Genomic DNA, 18,793 nt, shown 5'->3' on the forward strand with positions numbered 1-18,793 from the left:
GTTCAGGGAGGTCTGGCTCGTCCTGGGCAGACAGATGGGAGGTGTAATGTGGAACTAGAGGACTCCCAGAGGCCATATGTGAACAGCTGCAGATACGGGGTACGTCTGCAGTGCATGGCGCTTGCAAATGGCCCAGGCACATCCAGAACGTACGTGCCTGCGATGCTGCTGAAGGCATGAGCCATGTCTGGAACACATGCACTCGCCCTGCCGCTGAACAGCCCCAGGCCCCCGGGACTGCAGGTGCCTGTTGTGCTGCTGAATGCACAGGATGGATCTGGAAAGAATGCACCTGCTGCTCCGCAGAACTTAATAAGCACCTCTGAATCTCAGGCCTCCCATGTGACAGCTGTGCTGAAACACGTGTGCTGGGAACACTGCTGAAGCTACCTGACCCCTCTGGCTCTGAGCACAGCTTGTGCGCAAACCCTGCCATACTGCTGAACACAGGGTGCACAGTCTCCAGCAGCGCTCTCTTCAATTTTTGGGGAAGCCAGTGTGTATGAGTGGCCACGGATGGGGGTGGGGGGCTAGGAGCAGCCCTCAATATTTCCTACCAAACAAGCTCCAGCCCTGCAGTGTCAGGCTGGAGTGTGAAACCAGCACTCTCAGAATGAGTGTGCTCCACAACTGCGATTTCTCTTCAGTCCATTTCATTTTCTTCTAAACTGTGCACAGCCTCCCCCAGGTCTCCCAACCCACCGCCCGGCTGGACATCACCGGCATGCTCTGCTCTCCTAGTGCTTCCCCCTTCTGCATTTCTCTTCCTAAGGCTTTTTGTTTGAAGGGTTTTGCCTGAAACAGAAAGTAGCAGAGTGTGTGGAATGTTGGCGTCTTCATGTCAGGCCTTGCAGGACTCTCTAGTCAGCATTGATCAGATCTGATTCAGAGGGCAACTGTGAATTGACAGGGGACCAGCAGCGTCCCCCTCTCCAGTCCCAGGAGAAAGCAGGGTATAGCAGGGCCGCTGTAGCAAGTGGAATTGTGCACAGCTGCTGCCTCATCCTTTGCCCTCCTGCTGCCACCACCCACAAACTCCACTGTACGCAGCCTGGGCCCTAGGACAGTGAGCGCCACTGCTCTAGAGTGGGTAGCAGGGTTTATTTTCCCATTCGTTTCATTTCTTATGGGTTTGGGACCTTGCCCTGCATTTCTCAGCTCCTGGGTCCCTGCAAAAGCCCTGATGTTCCTGTAGGATTTCCAGGCTCACTTTGCAGGAGCTAGTTTCACATCTGGGCTGGGTGAGGAGCTGAATTTAAGGGGCTCATCTTCAGGGTGCCAGCAGGGGCATACCCAGGAAAATGGGGACATTCAGAAGAGAAATTTCCTGCCTTCAAGATCTCATCTAGTCAGTTCTGGAATTGCCTCCTGAGGAGGGCAGTGGAAGCCTCATTGCTTAAGACATTTACACGTACCCAGGACAAAGCCCCAGAGGACCCAATCTGCTGCTCCAGGATGGGACTGGTTAACTCTTCTCCTTGGTGGAGTTCTGCAAGCCAGAGACCTGAGCTCAGCCCAGGAGCTGGCTGAGGTTACCCATCACGGGAGGACCCTGGGGCTGACATCTGCTCAGTTTCTCTGGGCCTTTTCTGTCTCATTCTGTGTATTTAAATGAGGCACAGGTGGGAAATTCTCCTCCTGCCTGAGTTCTTCTTGAGTTTCTGAAACAGAAACTGCCTCTATCACATGAGGATTGCTGCACCCGCAGGAAAAACCCGCCAGCCAGGGGCTTGGTTTGAATTCATTTTGCAATAGACGAACAAAGCATTCAAATAAACTCAGTGACCTTACAAAGCTTGAAGTACAAAGCAAGTGCCACATGTCCAAATCAGTCCTAGCATGCTGGGCATGAATGAGGCACTGTGGCATGGCCAGACCCACACCCCAGCTCAAGCTTGTGCAAGAAACCCCTGTTCAGTGCCTTAGATCTATATGCTCGGAGGATCTCAGAGAGACCACTTTGACTTGGGCTGTAGGATGCCACCTAACACTTTACCCTGAAATCCAAAGAGCCCAGTGGCCCCTGCCAAAAACATAAATGCCAAGATGTCTTCAGAAAATCCCCAATGTTTAGAACAGGACATTTAAACACAACCAAGAGTTTAGGAAGAGCTATCACACCTCCTACTTCAGGGCATGATCTGAACTCTGACAACTGGGGGTCAGAAAGATTCTCTCTCTGGGGGTGGCTGATCTCATAACTTCAGGGTTTCTTGCATCTTCCTCTGAAGCAGCTGGTGCCGGCCACTGTCAGGGATGGGACACTGGATGAGATGGCCCATAGTCTGATCCAGTCTGGCCATTCCCACACCCTTATGTAAAATCATTGTTAAGAGTCACTGCATGCACTAGACAATGCTGGTCTGTCTGCATGGGACCGAATTTCTCCCCCTGGCAGGGTGGATTGATTTAAATTATGATTTAATCACCAAGTGGAAAGCTGCAATTTAAATAATTGATTTTAATCAACTTTTTCATTTGTACTTCAGTTCTTTTCTATAGCAAGGTGCATTCTCATTTGTTGATATATGTAGATTTACTACTAAATAGAGCCTTTACACCAAAGCGGGACCTCTTTTTGCTACCTAGGAGTGGCCCTATACTCATATTTATTTAAGCACAGTGCATAGCTTAATATTTTCAGTTTCTTATTACTTACTTGTACATTTTACTATGTTAGAAAATGGTGGCTAAAATACTGCTTCTTTACTAGATCATATAACTGTTTGCTCATGATTTGTGTCAAGCTGCTTTAGGATGGTAACTGGACTTTAGTTAAACACACATCAGGATATCACATTATTTGATTATTCAAAACGAGCTCTTAGTACAGTACATTGTGGTATCTCATGCGGACCTGACAAAGCACACGACCAATGTGGTTGCAGGCTGAATCAAATCTGTTTATTCACGGCTTTATTATATAGCCATCTCTTACATTACATAACACTTAACACGCAGCACCAAACCATGTTATAATATTTCCTTATTGGACAGCGGGCAACTATCACGCGCTCATCATGCATCTAATCATTACTGATTGGTTAGTTGCAACGACGTAATCCCTGATTATATAAAGAGTGGTTTATAGCCTTGTTTGCTTCTTTTCTATAGTCGGGCTTCCGTCTTGCCGGCACTTCTCCGAGACAGCCCCACGCCAACCCTCCCTGAGTGCCCGGACACGACCCCGGTCCAGCGCTGCACCTTTTCTACCCAGATCAGTATAGGGATGATAAATCCCTACGGTACATGACCAACTCTGCCATATTTATAAAAGGTAGCTCTCAAAAGTTGGATGTTTTCCTGTTAATTCTTTCTTTAGATAGAAAAGCAGCCTTTAACTCAAAGTTTTGAGACTCATGGATTCAGAACATTTAATTTTTATAATAAATTGAAGCCTAAACAGATCTTATATTACATTCAGATTTCACTTGAAACTGGTTTATTTTTAAAACGACAGACATTACAATTTAAACAACAAAATAAAAACTCTTTTTTAACCATTGATTGTTCTCCACCCTGCCCGCTGGGCGTGAGCTGTGCTTTTCCATTCTGTTGTAATAGCAAAGGGACAGTTGTCCAAAGGGGTGAGTAAACTATTTGGCGCTATTTTCTTTTTTCTCTAGCTAGCAGTTTTTCATAGAAAAGGCCTGAAACGAATCATGCCAGGGACACTTGGAGGAAATACCCAATGGCTGTTGACAAATCAGCCGCAGAGGAGTGGGCGGAAACTAGAGAAATGTGGAAACAGCAGAAGAGCTGTGGTGTTACACTGACGCCCCCTCAGACGTCATACTGAGCTCAGCCACCCAGAGGAAAAACAAGGGTGCTAGCGAAACCCACAGAGATCACTGCTTTCTGCTCTCCCAGCTAGGCACCTGTGGACAATGCGGGTCCCAGGATGGCACCAGGTTTCACAGCACTGACAGTGGGGGTGTTGGTGTCCCTCTGCCTGCAGATATATGGTAAGCCATCTTCATCCCTTAATCAGCAGCCAGTGACTTCCCTACTTCTTAAATACTAATCTAGGGGGTCTCCTGCTCACTTCCCTCCTCAGCACTGTGATTCACAGCCCAGGGTTGGAGTTCGGAGCTTCGCTAGGTGAGCTGGGGGCAGGGGCAAGTGTGTGGAACCTCTTGGATTTTTAATATTTCAGTCATATTTATTTGTACCCTTGCCTTTCACATAAGATTTCTCTGGGTGACACTGACCGGGGTGGCCGGAGGGGATGGGGTGTAGATAGCTTGTCCCTCACTCTCTCCTCTGGTTGAAGTTCACGTCTTCAGCTCCTGAAATCCCCATTTGTCCCTGTACATGGTCTGTCTGCATTCGAGGAATGCTAATCTGGACCCCAGCTCCCTGTGAACATGGCCCCTTGTCATTGCAATGACCCTCTGTGAAGTCAGTGTCACCAGCCCTCCTGAGCTTTGCTCCCCAGTGCTGGTGCACCCTGGCTTTGGGAGCAGGTGGTGGGTTCAGATTTGTTATTGAGCCGCAGCTGCTGCAAAGGAGGAAACAGGAAAGCAGCGACTGCCGTTAGCTGATAATATTTTGACATTGGATCAGTAAATGTTATAGCTCAGAAGACACAAGGTGTCTGGAGTCCAGAGGTCTTTCCCCTCCACCTAGCAGCAGGATGGCTGGATGCAAGCTGAGAACTAAGGCGTTGAAGTTTGCAGTTACCCCGGGTCCCAGAGGCAGTCTGCGACAGAGTAGGAAATTGAACCCAGGTGTCCTGACTCTACCCTAACCACTGGACCAGCCTTCCTAGGGTTTTGTCTGAAGGGTAGAGTCATTCCCAGATTGTTCCTCCTCTGAGTGGTCTTACTTGCCATTGTATTTGTGCTTGTATTCGCTACACCAAGGAAGATGATGTCCCTCCACAGCCCACAAATCAAATACCATGGGCTTGCCAGCTCAGTTGGATTAAACCTGCAGCAACTTCAGAAAGGAACACAGTGACAGGAAATTCTTTCCAAAAAAATTCCATGGACAGTGTTTTGTCTGTTAGAAAATCCATTCTCCACGCTCACTTCCCTAGAACGCCACTCTCACCTGGTCAAGGCTAGGAACTGGGTTTCCTCTGATGGATTTTTCTGAAAATCTCTCTGCATTTTTCTGCCTGTACCATAATCGGTTACTAGCAAGTACAACACTTCTGTGTCATTTCAAATAACTGTCAGGTGGTTCTAAGTTCATCAAACTAGTGTCAGATAATCATTCCTCAGTCAAAGAGGGGGAAGAGGATAACATCAAACAATTTAATTGTCAAGGCACAATCAAAATATTAAATAAATATTCTTCAGTCACTGGACCATGAAGTGTTGTGATCAAGAGACTACAATTTGTGGACCTGGTTCTATTCCTGGCTCTGCTACTTATTTCCTGGGTGATCTTGGGCTAGTCCCTTAACTTCCCTCGCCCTCAGTTTTCCTATCTGCAAAATAAGGATACTGATTAGAGCTGGTCAGGAATTTTCAATAAAAAAGTTTTTAGCACTGAAAAATGCACATTTGTCAAAACTGAAATTGTGGTAAAGAGCCAGTTTCAATGAATTTCCCAACTCAGAAACCTGTGAACATTTGTTTATAAATTTTCAAGATAGAACCACGAGTTGGTGCTTCTCGCCTCTGGTTTTTTTGTTGTTATTAATAAGAGAAAGAAAGAAAGAAAGGTTTTAGCAAGTTCCTTGCTTGGAGTTTCACTCTGTGGCTTTCGTGTTAAGCGTGGATAGCACCTAACTGATATTTTAAAAGTCACTGCAGGTGGTATGAGGCTGAGCTGCTGGCCCTAAGCATTCAGAGTTTAACTGTCAGGGTGTGACCACTGAGAGTTCAGCACTCTGCTTAAAATGTGCTTTCCCTTTCCTTCGAAACGAGCGAGCCCAGGTGCAGCGATGCAGTCAAACACACGCAGGTTCACACTGAGCCCCTGGGAGGATTGAGGACGCCATACAGGGCAGCAGGAGAGACTAGGGGGTTGTGGACCATACGGCTGGCATTGCAGTCATGACTCTGTTCATGGGCTACTTACGTGGGGCTCTGAAGCTCAGGACGGTTCTACTGGGGTGGAAGGTGGAGCAGCAGAAGACAGAACCTGATAGAAAGATGGAGAGAGGGAGAAAGCAGAGCAGCTTATGCAGAGATGATGTAGCTGTTCCCGGGGAGGAGATATTTATGGACTATGACCCAATACTTTGCAGAAGCTCCCAAGGGGAGCAGAGTTCATCCCTGTTGTTGTTTGTGGAGAGGGTCTGTGTCTTCTCCATGATAAGTGCAGAGGAGACACTCACTCGGAGAAGGATGCTCTGGGCCCTGCTGGAGGATGAGTAGAATGAAAGGTTTGTTGCTTCAAATGCTGGGTTTCTGAGACAGACTGGAACTTTCCCGCATTCCTGTCCACAGTAACATCTTCCCAGACCCAGCTCTGGAGGTGTGCTGAGGTGAGCACATCACGGCAATAAGACCACACCCCACAATGCACCTGGGCCCCTTGGCTCCTGCCCAGGACTGGCCTGTTGCAAACTCTCCCTTTTGATTCCTTGCTGCAGGTGAGAGTCTGTCCCAACCAGGGAAAGTGCGATTTGTTGCTGACATCATAAACCACGTACTGCACTGGACGCCCGGAGTGAACCACTCCAGCGACACGTTGTATGAAGTGGAATATAAGCTGTAAGTACCCAGGACCGTAGGGAGATTAAATCTCCTCTAAAACCCAAGTCACAAGATACATTTCACATTTGCTTTACACTTGCTCTGATATTTAACATGCAAATCAGTTCACAGAAATCTTGCGTTAACTTTCCAGCAGCCCTAATGCTTCCCACACCCAGAAAGTATTTCATTAAGGAGTGACATTCTCCCTACAGGTATGGTAAGTCTCCCTGGATGGCTGTTCCAGACTGCACTGGGATCTCTGGGGACTCCTGCAATCTGACCTACCAGACAATGGACCCTTCTCAACGCTACTATGCAAGAGTTAGGGCAGTATCTGGAAACTGCAACCTCTGGCTGGACCAGGACGAACGCTTTTTCCCCAAAAAGAAGGTACCTGGGGGTTTCCCATCATTTTCTCTTGTGGACCCTAAAATCCATAGCCATGAAACTGCATGCTGTAAACTTGACTTAGCTGTTAGCAATAGCTTTCATGTGCTTGGTATCAGAGCTATATTTCTGCTTAGCTGGGGAGCTTGACCCCTGCCATATGATTACTCAGGTGTCTATGTCCAGTAAGTGCTAGTAACGACAGCTGCATTCATAAAGCACTCACAGCCCGTGCTCTGGCCAAGGTGCGCAAGAGCGTCCATAGGAGAGTCAGGGTGGCAGAGTTCATCTGACAAACTGTTGTGGTTTAGTTGAACAAACCTCATGTGACAGGTGTTAGTCACGTCACTAATGCACTACTGCCAGGGGTGACGATGCTAGGATGATGAGGGTGGGCTAAGAACCTGGATAGAATCGAATAGAATCGAATCGAATCGAATCAGAGAGCAGAACTTGAAATGCATGTGGGCCAAGTGCTCTTTGGCACTGGGCTCCTGCGATTACTTTAAGAACTAACCTCTGTGAGTGGCATAAGACAGAAACAATTCTCACGGATTCTGTATTATGTTTTTCCAGCTACTCTGCGTCTATCAGATGTGAGTCTTTCTGTGACAGACAACACCATCCATGTGAGCCTGCAGCAGCTGATCCTGAGGGTGGGGAACGAGACTGTGTCATACAAAGACATGCAAAAGTATGGTAGACAATACAGAACGTATGTCAAGAGGGCGTCAGACAATCTCCAGGTAAGACAGCCAGCACTTGTATCACCCAGACTCCATGGGGCTGGGGGGCAGCGTCAATGACCTTCATACTTAGAACTGGTTGGGATGTTTTGAACAAGACATTTTTAAGTTGAAAAATTGCCATGATTTAAACTCTTTTTTTTTTTTACAAAAAAAAATCAACAATATTGAATTTTTTTTAAACAATAAGTTGTGAGGTTTTCATCAACACTCCTACTGGAATAGATCCCAAATCCATCACTGGGATATTTTGTTGAGTCGGTTTTCAGTCAATGAAAAAATGAGAATGAGCATTTCAATTAAAAATATAAAGAATGTCACAAAACCCAAAACATTTATTAACCATGAACCGTAAAATGAAAACAACTTTGAAAAGGCAACAGTTTTCAAGAGAAACATTTTAAATTTTTGGCCTGCTCTGATACGGACCGACAGAGTGAACCATGGGCCAAGGAGTTCTGTGTTCAGACCTGAAGCCAATCCAGGAATCAGGTGCAAGTAATTGCAATAGCACCTAATGGCCCCACCCTAGAGCAAGACCCCATTGCACAGACCCAGAGTACGAGACAATCCCCATTTTACAGGTGGGGCACTGAGACCCAGGAGATAAGTGTCTTGCCTAAAGTCACCAAGGGGTCAGTGACAACACTGGCAATAGAACCAGGAGTCCTGAGCTGCTGCCCCAGGTCCACAAGCCACAAGGCCATACTTGCACCCTCAGCTATCTGCACTGTTGGAAAGTGGATCTCATGAGATCAGCTGCTCACGGGAACATCTGGCTATTCCCAGGACCTGCCCAAGCCAGCCCAAAAGTCGGCCCAGTTCAGACCCAGACCACAGGGGCCAAATCAGGTGAAGAAACCCCCCAGGTTCTGGTCTGCAGTCTCAGCCCAGGCCACTCTGTGCTGGGCCTGCCAAAGGTGACAGTCCTTCTGGTGACTATTTCAGCAGGTGCAGGTGGAGAAGGAGAGAAGAGTTGACATCCCCATGCTGCTATGGGGCGAGCAGTACTGCGTCAGTGTAGAGCCCCGTGTCCTCTCCAGGCCAGTCCCCGCCATCCGGACCAAGGAGAAGTGTGTCACGATCCCCAAGAAGGATGGTAATGGACATGCTGGATCTATGGTCTGTTGTTACTACCTGGGTGGGTCTGAGCTCCACCCATCACTCGGCAGAGCCACTTATGGCGATTTCCCTGCCTGCTCCTCAGCTGCCATGTGGACCCTTGGGGACCACGTGCTGCTGACATACGGTTCGGCAGCTCCTGGGCTGCTCTAACTCACACCTGGGGCTAAGTCTAGTGCAGAACAGCTCTCGGAATCAGAGAGCTGTAGCCGTATCCTGATGCCGACCATTCCCCAGATCCTCCGGTGCACCACGTGGAGCATAGACACAAGGCAGACTCTGCCCCAGAGAGTGCCCCCAAGGAGGATGCTCCTGAGCCTCCCCACTCGAGGGATCCCACCATGACACAGCAAAGCCATGTGGCCAGCTCTGGAGTCCTCATGACATTCCCAGAGCCATGTGGCTGAGATGACTCCCGTGTCCTGCGAGGTCAGGATCATCCAGCCTCGGGGGCCTGCTGCTGCTGCCTGTACACAGCATATGGCAATAGCCACTGCACACAGAGACAGGCGGAGAGGGAGGAGGGACTGGAGGAATGTGTGTGGGAGGGAAGAAGAGATTGTGGTGATGTGTCCCTGGAGAATAAAGCTTCTGGGGAGCCCCAAAATCCTATAGCCAGGCCATATACACGCCCAGAGATCCTCCCTGTCACATATACACAGCTTCCCGCAAGACATTCCCCCTCGATCTCACACACACACTAGCCCCACACTGTTATATTCCTGTAAAATGTTACAAAGCCCTGATGGCACATTGGAGGGCCAGTCCAATCTAGGGTTCCCTCAGTGCTGTGGGTGGGAGGGAGGCTCATCCACTGAGCAAAGAACCCAGAGATGCTCTGCCACTGATTCACTAAGCACTTTTGACTGAATCACTGTCCCATTCCGTGCCTCAGTTTCCCCACCTGTAAAAAGGGGGATATTCCCCTACTTCACAGGAGGGCTGTTTGTGAAGTCCTTGGGGCTCCTCAGATCAAAGGCTCTTGTTCGTCAGAGCCTCAGCACGGTTCACATCCCTTATCTCTGAGGGCGCCATGTGTGCCTATTGCCTGACATGCAATGGCAGTGTGACTCAAGAGCCTGTGCTACACAGCGTGCTAACTCCAGTCTGCTATTCCTTTCCAGAAAGCACGGGGATTATATCAGTCAGTGTTGGCATCGTTCTCCTTGTTTTCTCAGCCACTCTTCTCCTGGGCACTCTCCTACTCTGTGCATATATAAAGCAACCTGTGAGGACACCAGCCATACTGGTAAGCCAGCCAGGCTCTAATGGCCACATGAGCGTTGCTCTGACTCCCGGCGTGCCAGGGGACCTCTGGCGTAGTGTTGCTAAGTGCAGTGGGCAGGCAGATCCCTGCCACACACAGCATCGCCAGTCTGCATGAGCACAGAGCCTTTCGGTTCCCAGGCTGCGGGAGCCGTGTTCTCCAGAAGGCAGGGTGCTGACTCAGGACTCAAGGCCCCCGGGTCTAGTTTCAGATCTTGCCACCAGTCCACACTGCTCATGTTTTCCAAAGTGCCTCTGTTTTCCTGCCCACTTTGTGGCACCCTGGGCCTATTTATCAGACATGCAGAGCCTGGGTGGCTCCAGAGGGTGTCAGCGGGAGCTGGGGCTTCTCAGCTCCACTGCTGCAATGGGTCCAGCAGCTGAACGCTGCCTCCCGTGGCGAGTGCTGGTGTGGGGGTAGATGTGGGAAGTGAGCCAAGTAGGGGATGAGGGAACAAAGCCAGATAACCAGTCTTCCTGCTTCTTTCCCCCTGCCCAGAAATCTCTCCTAAAACCCTCCGGGTCAGAGCATGAGCACGAGCACTTCCCCTTCGGGGCCAGGGACGTGGTTGTGTGCTTGGATGAGGAGTTAATCCAGCAACTCTCCGTGTGCCAAAAGGACACCGCGCAGCCCCACAGCACAGACAGCGGCTCCAACCCAGCGCAACAGCCACCAGACAAGGCTTGCACGTTCCTGACCTCCCCGGATGACCCACGAACACCTGCTGGAGCTGGAAAGCCTAGCCGGGGGGCGACAGTAGTTGCACCAGCATGACAGTGGCATTTGCCTACAAGACTCTTCCTCTGGCCTCAGCCAGTTTCGGGCTCAGAGAGCCAGGACTACAAAAGACAGCTGCCAGGAGTGACGACAGTGGCATAAACCTGGTGAGACATTCCCTGTGCCTGACACTCTCCCTCCAGTGGCAGGGACTATACCTCTGTGGATGAGGGGGCAGGACCAGCGTGAAAGAGAGTCTGACTGTTCCCCGCTGGCCAGGGGACTCAGCTCGGAGGCTGTGGAGTTTCGTGGGTACCTGAAGCAGACAAAGGGTACAGTAGAGAGGCAGCAGGACAGAGCTGAGGGACAGCTGCCCACCCAAAGCCCTGGTGGGACAGATGTCACGCTGGAGATGGGTTGCTCTGAGCCTGCCCTAGCTAAAGGCTATTTGAAGCAGGCGTCCCCAGGGCTCACCTGCGGCAATGCAGACCACGGTGCTCTCTAGGGAATCAGGCTTCCAGGGTTTTATAAGCAGGCTGGAGTGCAACAGCTCGAGTCTGCTGAACTACGGGGCACTGAGCATTTCTGTGCCCATCAAAATCCCCTCCCTGAGCTCCCCAAGGCGCCCTTGCATTGGGCATCTTCAACACAGGAACCTGCTGGGCACCCTGCCTCTCGTCTCCAGCTTACATTCAAATGAGCGGCTATGCCTGGAAATCGACTCTCTGAGCCTGCTGGGGTCTGAATGCAAGGACAGTCGCCTATAGGCCAGGCCAGGGTGAGTCCTGCTCCTGGACTGAGTGATGTGTCACAAGGGGAGCTACGAGCATAGCAGGCTTTCTTTGTATGCTTGTTCTTAATACCCTCATGTAGTGGTGTGTCCTGTGGGAGCAGCTACTGTGATAAGCTATTACCAACACCATGAAAGTCATGCTGATGGGAGAGACACTCAGAACTGCTGAGCTGAGGGCAGCTGCTGCCTGCCCCCCATGCACAAGCACAGCCTCCATCGAACAGAGCCGTTGGCCAGGGCTTTCAGGGCAGAGATTCACACACTCTTTCTCCCACCCATTCCCACTCGTACAGAGAACGTGTTTCTCCCCTGCTGGAAATACATAAAGTGTCTGTGGGGAGAAAAGGATAGAGGCAGCAGTAAGTTGTATTACAATTGTGCAGCATTTCTGCAGTGGACATTAGTCCTGGGGCCCAGAGATATCCTTTTCCTCTCCTTTCTCATGCAAAGACTGTTAACAGCAGCCAGACCCCTGAACATATTTATGAGCGTTGTGTATTGACTATTGGAAATGTTTTGCCCTCTTTTGTTCAAAGAAATGTTATTTAATTTTTAAATATATAAAAGACAAATAGTGTTATTTCTTTCAGTGTATCTACCTGTGTGTGAGTATTAAAACCACAGTTGGGTTTTCCCATCTAGGGACGCAGGGAACTGCAACATTGTGCAGTCACTGTGCACGCGAGAAAGAGAATTTTTAGATCAGAACTGAAGGAACAGGAGCAAGGTAGGCAGCTCCTCTTCCGCGGTTCCACATAAGCTGGCAGCAGTGGAATGCAGTTTTCCCAAGCGAATCCTGTAAATTTGGAGTATTCGGTGACAAATCACCAGCAAAAGGGAACGCACCAATTGTCGTGTTTATACCCGTGCAAACTGGGCAACTGGGACAGCACTGAGAGTCATCTTGTGTTACACCCCTTCCTCCTGCAAAAGAGACTTGCTGGTGCTTAACTGGGTGTCAGCTCCCTGACAACTCCAGTCTGTTAGCCCCCAAACCATCTCTTTAGGTTATCCAGGCCTTTCCTTTGCCTTGCAAGTTAACAATACATCCACCTAAGTCCCCTTGGAGCATTCCCCTGTAGCGTCCAGACCCTTGTGTGGTGAACACTCACAGTAATACCAGGTTGTTGTCTCCAAGGGAACAGTGTACACAGCTTGTACAACTCAACTCTGGATCAGCTTCTGTATAACACCACTGCACTGAGATCCATTTATAGTGAAAACAGTCACAAGATTAAAACCGTAGTGCGGGGATTAAGGGTAATGGAAATGGGATGGTTTACATATAAAACAAAACTATGACATGCTTTCTAAAGACTAAAACTTAGCAGCTAACCTGCTGTCTAAGGTTGTTCATCTCAACCCGTTTAGCCAAGCCTGACTGAGATCCTGGTTTCATGACTATACATGCACTGTCCATTTGCCTCCTCAGGTGCCAGACAAAAGGGATCTCTCTGCCTTTCCCATTTTATACTCAAAGTTCATTGTCTGCCCTCAGAAACAGGGCAACTGCCTGTGGTTCATTCTCCAGTGTCTTGTCTTCCTCTTGACTGCCCAGCCTCCAGGAGACATCCATGGAAGTAGGGCTTCCATTACAAAGCTCAATTTCCCATTCCAACAGAGCTGCACCTCTACTTCCTGGCTGGGAAAAAAACCTGTTTTTTTCTCTTGGTTGGTGACAGACTTTGAAAGGTATTTTTCAGCACTATACACAACTCCTTAAATAACATCCCTCCACACATCTCATGCTAATCATGCACATCAGCATGACATACGTCTTTCTATTAGAGCCCTCACATGGACATCATCGATGGACTCAACCCACAAAAGAGGTGTGCTAAGCGGAGGGTGTTTGTCAGGCCTGGTAGGAGTGGCTGTTACCCAACAGTGAACTCTTTGACCGTTGGCAGGGAGAGATACTAAAGGTCACAGCAACCCCTCTCCCTTCTGAATGGGAGTAATTTTACCTTCATGTCACACAGATTTAATTGATGAAACAAGCTACAAAGCAATGGCACATCTCGCCCCATTTCCGCTCTTCTTATATTTAGAAATGGAAACACAACAAAATGTCAAAATGTGTTTTGTTGTGGGTTAAATTAAACTCTACCAGGGCATTCAGGGATTCTCCTAGTCACCCAAATTTCACAGAAACTTCACTGTGGGTTTTTCCAGTAAACCGGTTCCCTAACCACAAGCTGATGAGTAGGACTTTGGAGTAATACCACGAATCACCTCTATTAGTATAGTCCCTTATCAGAACAACAGGAAGTTTCCCCTTGTTTACGTTCAAGTTTAATTCTCTTTTACACTGTGCAGCATCTGGCAGAGGGCTGGATGAAATTGTTTCTTTCAGTGACCGAGTAGACGTTCCTCTAATGAAAGGAGGAACTGGAACTGACCCACTTTAAAGTCCAGAGGGAAATTCCACCAAGCGTTGCACATTTTCCTATTTATCAAACAGCTAGGGCCATGGAGGATAGTTACATCTGACTTTTGCAGGAAGTTGCAACTAACTCATGCCAGCAACACTTCTGCCTCTTTTTGCCACTTCCAGCAGGCTTACTTCATCATTTCATTCCAGCGTTGGCTAAGGAGAAATGCTAATTAGGGCTCATTTTCGCTAGCACCTTGAGTGGTCTCTTTATGGCAGGTTTCCGCATATGGAAAAGACCCTCCCCTAATGGAATAATGACATAACCCACATCTACCCACATCTCTGATATGTCTGTCCTGTGCCTACCCCTGAAGTGCTTTCATTTGAGGCCGCCTCTCTTTTCAGCCAATCAGGTTGCAGTATGTAAATGATTGTGCTTACTCTTCCCAACCAACAGGACTGCACATGTGCAAATTCCTTTCAACCAACAGGCTTACAGTGTGTAACTAAATGTGGATTTTACCAACCAATAAGATTAAAGTATGTAAATATTTAAGGGGACCTAGAAGTACAAGAGGAATCTGCTGCTCAGGTACCTTGTGTCCACTGTCCAATGTCCCAGGCCCACCATTCAGCATGAGCTGTATGTAGCGCAGCCACCAGAGCAGGGAGATGGGTGAGGGTGAGAGAAGCAGGACAAGGGGACAGGGAAGAGAAGACAGGAAAGGGAGTGGCCTCTGCTGTTATAAAGCCTTCGGTCATTGCACTAGGATAGATGGACAAATTAGGCAGACAGATGTGTGCACACAAATACAGGGGCGCAGCTCTATGCAGGGCTGGAATCCAGCTGAGAAACCTGTGGGAGTCCTTTATCATTTAGTAACCTCCCACCTGCAGAGGGAAAGGCAGATATTAGAGCCAGCCTTGTAGAGAATAACACTGTCTCCCTGGGTCCTCGTATTTCACCATGGGGCTGTCTGTATCCATCCACTGTTTCCAGTCTCATACTTCGATTGTCAGCTCCTTAGGGCAGGGACCAACTTTTGGTTTTGTGTTTGATCAGTGCGAAGCACAGTGGGGTCATGGTCCATGACTGGGGGTCCCAGGTGCTACAGTGATACAAATAATAAAGAATACCAATTTTAAAGAACACTTTTTCTGAGCCAATACCCTGAGGAGTTGCGGGGAGGCAGGAAGGAGGCGAATTGCATCTGGCCTCACTAATCTGGTCTGTAAGGGGCTGAACACACTCCCTCTGGCTGGCTCCAGGCCCAGGCTGATACCAGTTTCTCACGTGCAGGAAGTGAGCGAAAAAGCCACAGAGCCCAGCCCCCAGGTGCTGCAGCCAGTCTGTAGCTCCCCAGTCACCTCTCTTGCACTTCTCTAGTCCTACTGCGCTCACAGTATTTACACAGCGCCCCAGCCCCAGAAAGGGGCCATGAGCGAGGACAGCTTCTTCCCCTGCTGTGACTTTTACCCATTCTGTTTCCTGTTGATGTCCCAGCTCAATGCAGCTGCAGATCTCCTGCACTCTCAGACTTAACACCCTTCTCGCAGGCCTTCTCTTGTGGGTGTAGCTCTGCTCCCCTGCAAACCCTACCATGGAGCTAGTCTGTTTTGATTCCATTCTCACTCCTTCCGCTGAACTAGACCATTATTTTTCTGTGTGTTTTTCTTTCTGACAAAACATGCACTGTTCAAGAATCCCTTCCCTTCTGCCCTGCTCAACCCTGCACGCAATCCCCCGAGGGCACCTACCTGCCTATCAAAACCAAACTGCCACAGGGCACTTTCCTAGAGGGTTGTTTCTGTGTTCTTGGAACAGCCGAGTGTATTCATTTGTAGCAAGTTAAAGGTGGTCACTCTGATGATGATGATATTTATTGGCAGGTTTGCATTGCAGAGCAGAAGAGGAGGTGTCACAAAAACTCTGCTTATGGCATATGCCTATACAAACCCCCGCAGCCCAAAGGATGCAGAGAATACACAAGTTCACAGAGCAATGAAAGCTGGTTCTGCTGCTCCCTCCCTCATGCTGGAAACACTGTCATTGCTTGCAGCTTGTCCCCAGCTCTAGTTTGTGAGCTTCCTCGCTGCAAAGTCTGTAGCGAGCTGAACGCCTCTGCAAGAGAGCACAACGCTCTGCAGCTGGGGACGCAAGGGCATGACCCATGGGTTGACATTGCTGCTAGATAACATAGCCTAATGCCAACACATTTCCATAGCAGTCACTGCACAGAAAGCAGGTTCGCCCACAGTGGGGTGAAGCATGCCAAACCCCACTGCCATGACAAAAGAAGTGTTCATGTAGATAGAACAATGCTGTTTACAGCTTGATGCCTCGGGTCTTTAATGAATGGAGCATCCCCCTAAGGTCAGGTCAGGTGTTCTTCACTCAGCATGAGGAGGGGAAATGGCTCCCTCCATCACCTCAGGAATGGCAATGCCCAGTGCAGGGGAAACTTGGGGCAGTTCCTGCTTCCTCGGCCTTTGTTCCAGCGTCTAGCCACGCCTCTCGTCCTTCAGCTGGAGGTTAGCCAGGACACTAGCTTTCCCCACGCCTCTTTTTTCAGTGCTGTTTTGTTGATTTGCTATTTTGCAGCAAATTGTTGCTCAGACCCACACGCCCTACCACACCTCTGCTCACATGTGGGGTATTAAGGGACATTCACGTCCTGAACTGGGGCAACCAAGAAAACAATGAACAGAGCATTTTGGGCTTTTCTGAAGTATTTGCTTTCGTTATCATGCTGTACAGCCAATTTTCCATGGTTGTTAATTTGCTCCCTAAAGAGGGATGTTTGTTGCAGTCTCATTTTGCACATGGCATTTTTCCCGTCTATACAAAAATAACTATCAGTTTCTGTGGCCCATCACACATTCTGTAAACTTCTGCTTGTGAGTCTACTACATTCTCTGTTCAGCACAGTTCCAGCCAGGGGCCCTGCCGCCCTTTTTCACATCACATGCTAACGATGAATGAGTCTTGCCAGCACTAGATCCTGGCACAGAAGGATTTAATAGCCTTTGCCCCAGTGTATTTTTGCATGAGTGATTAGTGGTGGAAAGCTCCCAACTCCAGCTCCAAAGTGTGAAAATATAGCTCCCAGTTCCAAACAAAATAACAGCACATCCCCTTCTCTAGCACTGCTCCAGAAAGGATCTCAAAGCACTCTCCAGACAGCAAGAAGCTAGGCCTGGCCATACTGCCAGCTTTATCATCACCATCTCCTGAGGGTTCCACAGCAGGATTCCTGACGCCCAGGCCCCCCTGCACGAGGCTCCACTGCGACCCTGCAGGAAACAATTCCACAGCAAGAACAGTGGGAACAGAATCGTTTTCCTTCCAGCGTCTCCCAAGCAGTGCAGTGTGGGGTTTGGCGCTGAGGAATCTCCCAGACTCCAGCCCTGGTGCAGACAAGGGAAGCCGAGATGTGCACTGGTGTCCTCTTATCCCCATTGCAAGCGGGAGGAAATTGAGCCAGTGCACATGCAGCTTGGCTAGTCTACAACTTGTAGCTTGCACTGGGTGAGCTGTGTCAGTGGCTGAAATCAGGGCTCGCTCCCAATACAGACATGGCGCATGTTTCCCTCCCCACCCCAAGAAGCCGGGCACAGCAGAAGAAATTGAAGACAATGTAGCAGATGGAGAAGTTTTTTGACAAACAAAAATTGCAACACTTTCATTTCAGTGGAAATGGAGCATCTGCTTTTTGGGCTCCTTTTCAAAGAAACCGAGAGCCCAGGAATTCCCCCAGCTTTTGTGACCACTCGAAACTAGGAAGAACCCCATACCAAAGCCAAGCACTGTCGAAAACGTGGGGGGAGTCGACTGGAATCAGAGTCTGTGATGGTTCCCGTTTGCACAAAGAAATTGCCCACCTTCTTTTGGGCCTGGGGCAGACCAGGTTTGACCCGTGGTCCTGGTGCCTTGCTCACTGAGTCAAGAGAAGTGGAGAAAGCTGCACCCCTTGGAAGGAGGGAATGAGACTTGCTTAGCCAATCCCGTGCCACTGGAGTCACCAGGACTGTCCCCATGGGAGCAGGTCCTACAAGACTCCAGTCTAGTCCTCCTGGTCTGACATTTGGGCGCTCGGGCAATAGGGACTGAGGGGGTGAACAGAGCAGGGTGGGATCCCCGTCACTGGGCAAATGGCAAAGCAATCCTGAAAATAAAGGGTCTGGGAACAAAATTGTTCAGGGGCCTGCTTGATTTCACACCCAAAGAACACCCTGCCATCAGCACCCCCGCCTGGGGCAGCCCTGCCTGCAGCCAGCACACTGGCTGGGTGTACCTGCCCAGCAGGCTGATTAAGAGCAAGCTACTTTGGGTCATAGAGCAGTTGTATTGGGACCTGGTCATGGAGAAGGGAGAGCACAGCACGGAACCAATCATAGAATCATAGAACTGGAAGGGACCTCGAGAGGTCATCTAGACCAGTTGTCTGCACTCAAAGCAGGACTGAGTATTATCTAGACCATCCCTGACAGGTGTTTGTCCAACCTGCCCTCTTAAAAAACCTCCAGTCATGGAGATTCCACAAGCTCCCTAGGCAATTTGTTCCAGTGCTTAACCACCCTGACAGTTAGGAAGTTTTTCCTAATGTCCAACCTAAACCTCCCTTGCTGCAATTGCTTCTTGTCCTATCCTCAAAAGTTAACAAGAACAATTTTTCTCCCTCCTCCTTCTAACAACCTTTTATGTACTTGATAACTGTTATGTATATA

The 18,793-nt window shown here is 49.1% G+C and overlaps 2 protein-coding genes across 2 annotated transcripts in view; one reads left to right on the top strand and one right to left on the bottom strand.

Moving 5' to 3' along the window:
* TMPRSS13 (transmembrane serine protease 13) overlaps positions 1 to 18,793 on the bottom strand; it is an 85,817-nt gene that overhangs the window by 34,960 nt on the left and 32,064 nt on the right. The gene's annotated exons all lie outside the window — the stretch shown is intronic.
* IL10RA (interleukin 10 receptor subunit alpha) lies at positions 3,485 to 12,271 on the top strand. The gene is given in 14 exon segments (XM_030538396.1): positions 3,485 to 3,965; positions 6,551 to 6,671; positions 6,869 to 6,998; positions 7,000 to 7,043; positions 7,618 to 7,789; positions 8,738 to 8,888; positions 10,036 to 10,160; positions 10,677 to 10,889; positions 10,891 to 10,996; positions 10,999 to 11,037; positions 11,040 to 11,092; positions 11,094 to 11,126; positions 11,128 to 11,385; positions 11,387 to 12,271. Coding segments are annotated over 14 exon segments (1,785 nt in total). The 5' UTR covers positions 3,485 to 3,901; the 3' UTR covers positions 11,663 to 12,271.

Source organism: Gopherus evgoodei, chromosome 19 (genome assembly GCF_007399415.2).
Source record: "Gopherus evgoodei ecotype Sinaloan lineage chromosome 19, rGopEvg1_v1.p, whole genome shotgun sequence".
NCBI classification, from domain to species: Eukaryota; Metazoa; Chordata; order Testudines; family Testudinidae; genus Gopherus; species Gopherus evgoodei.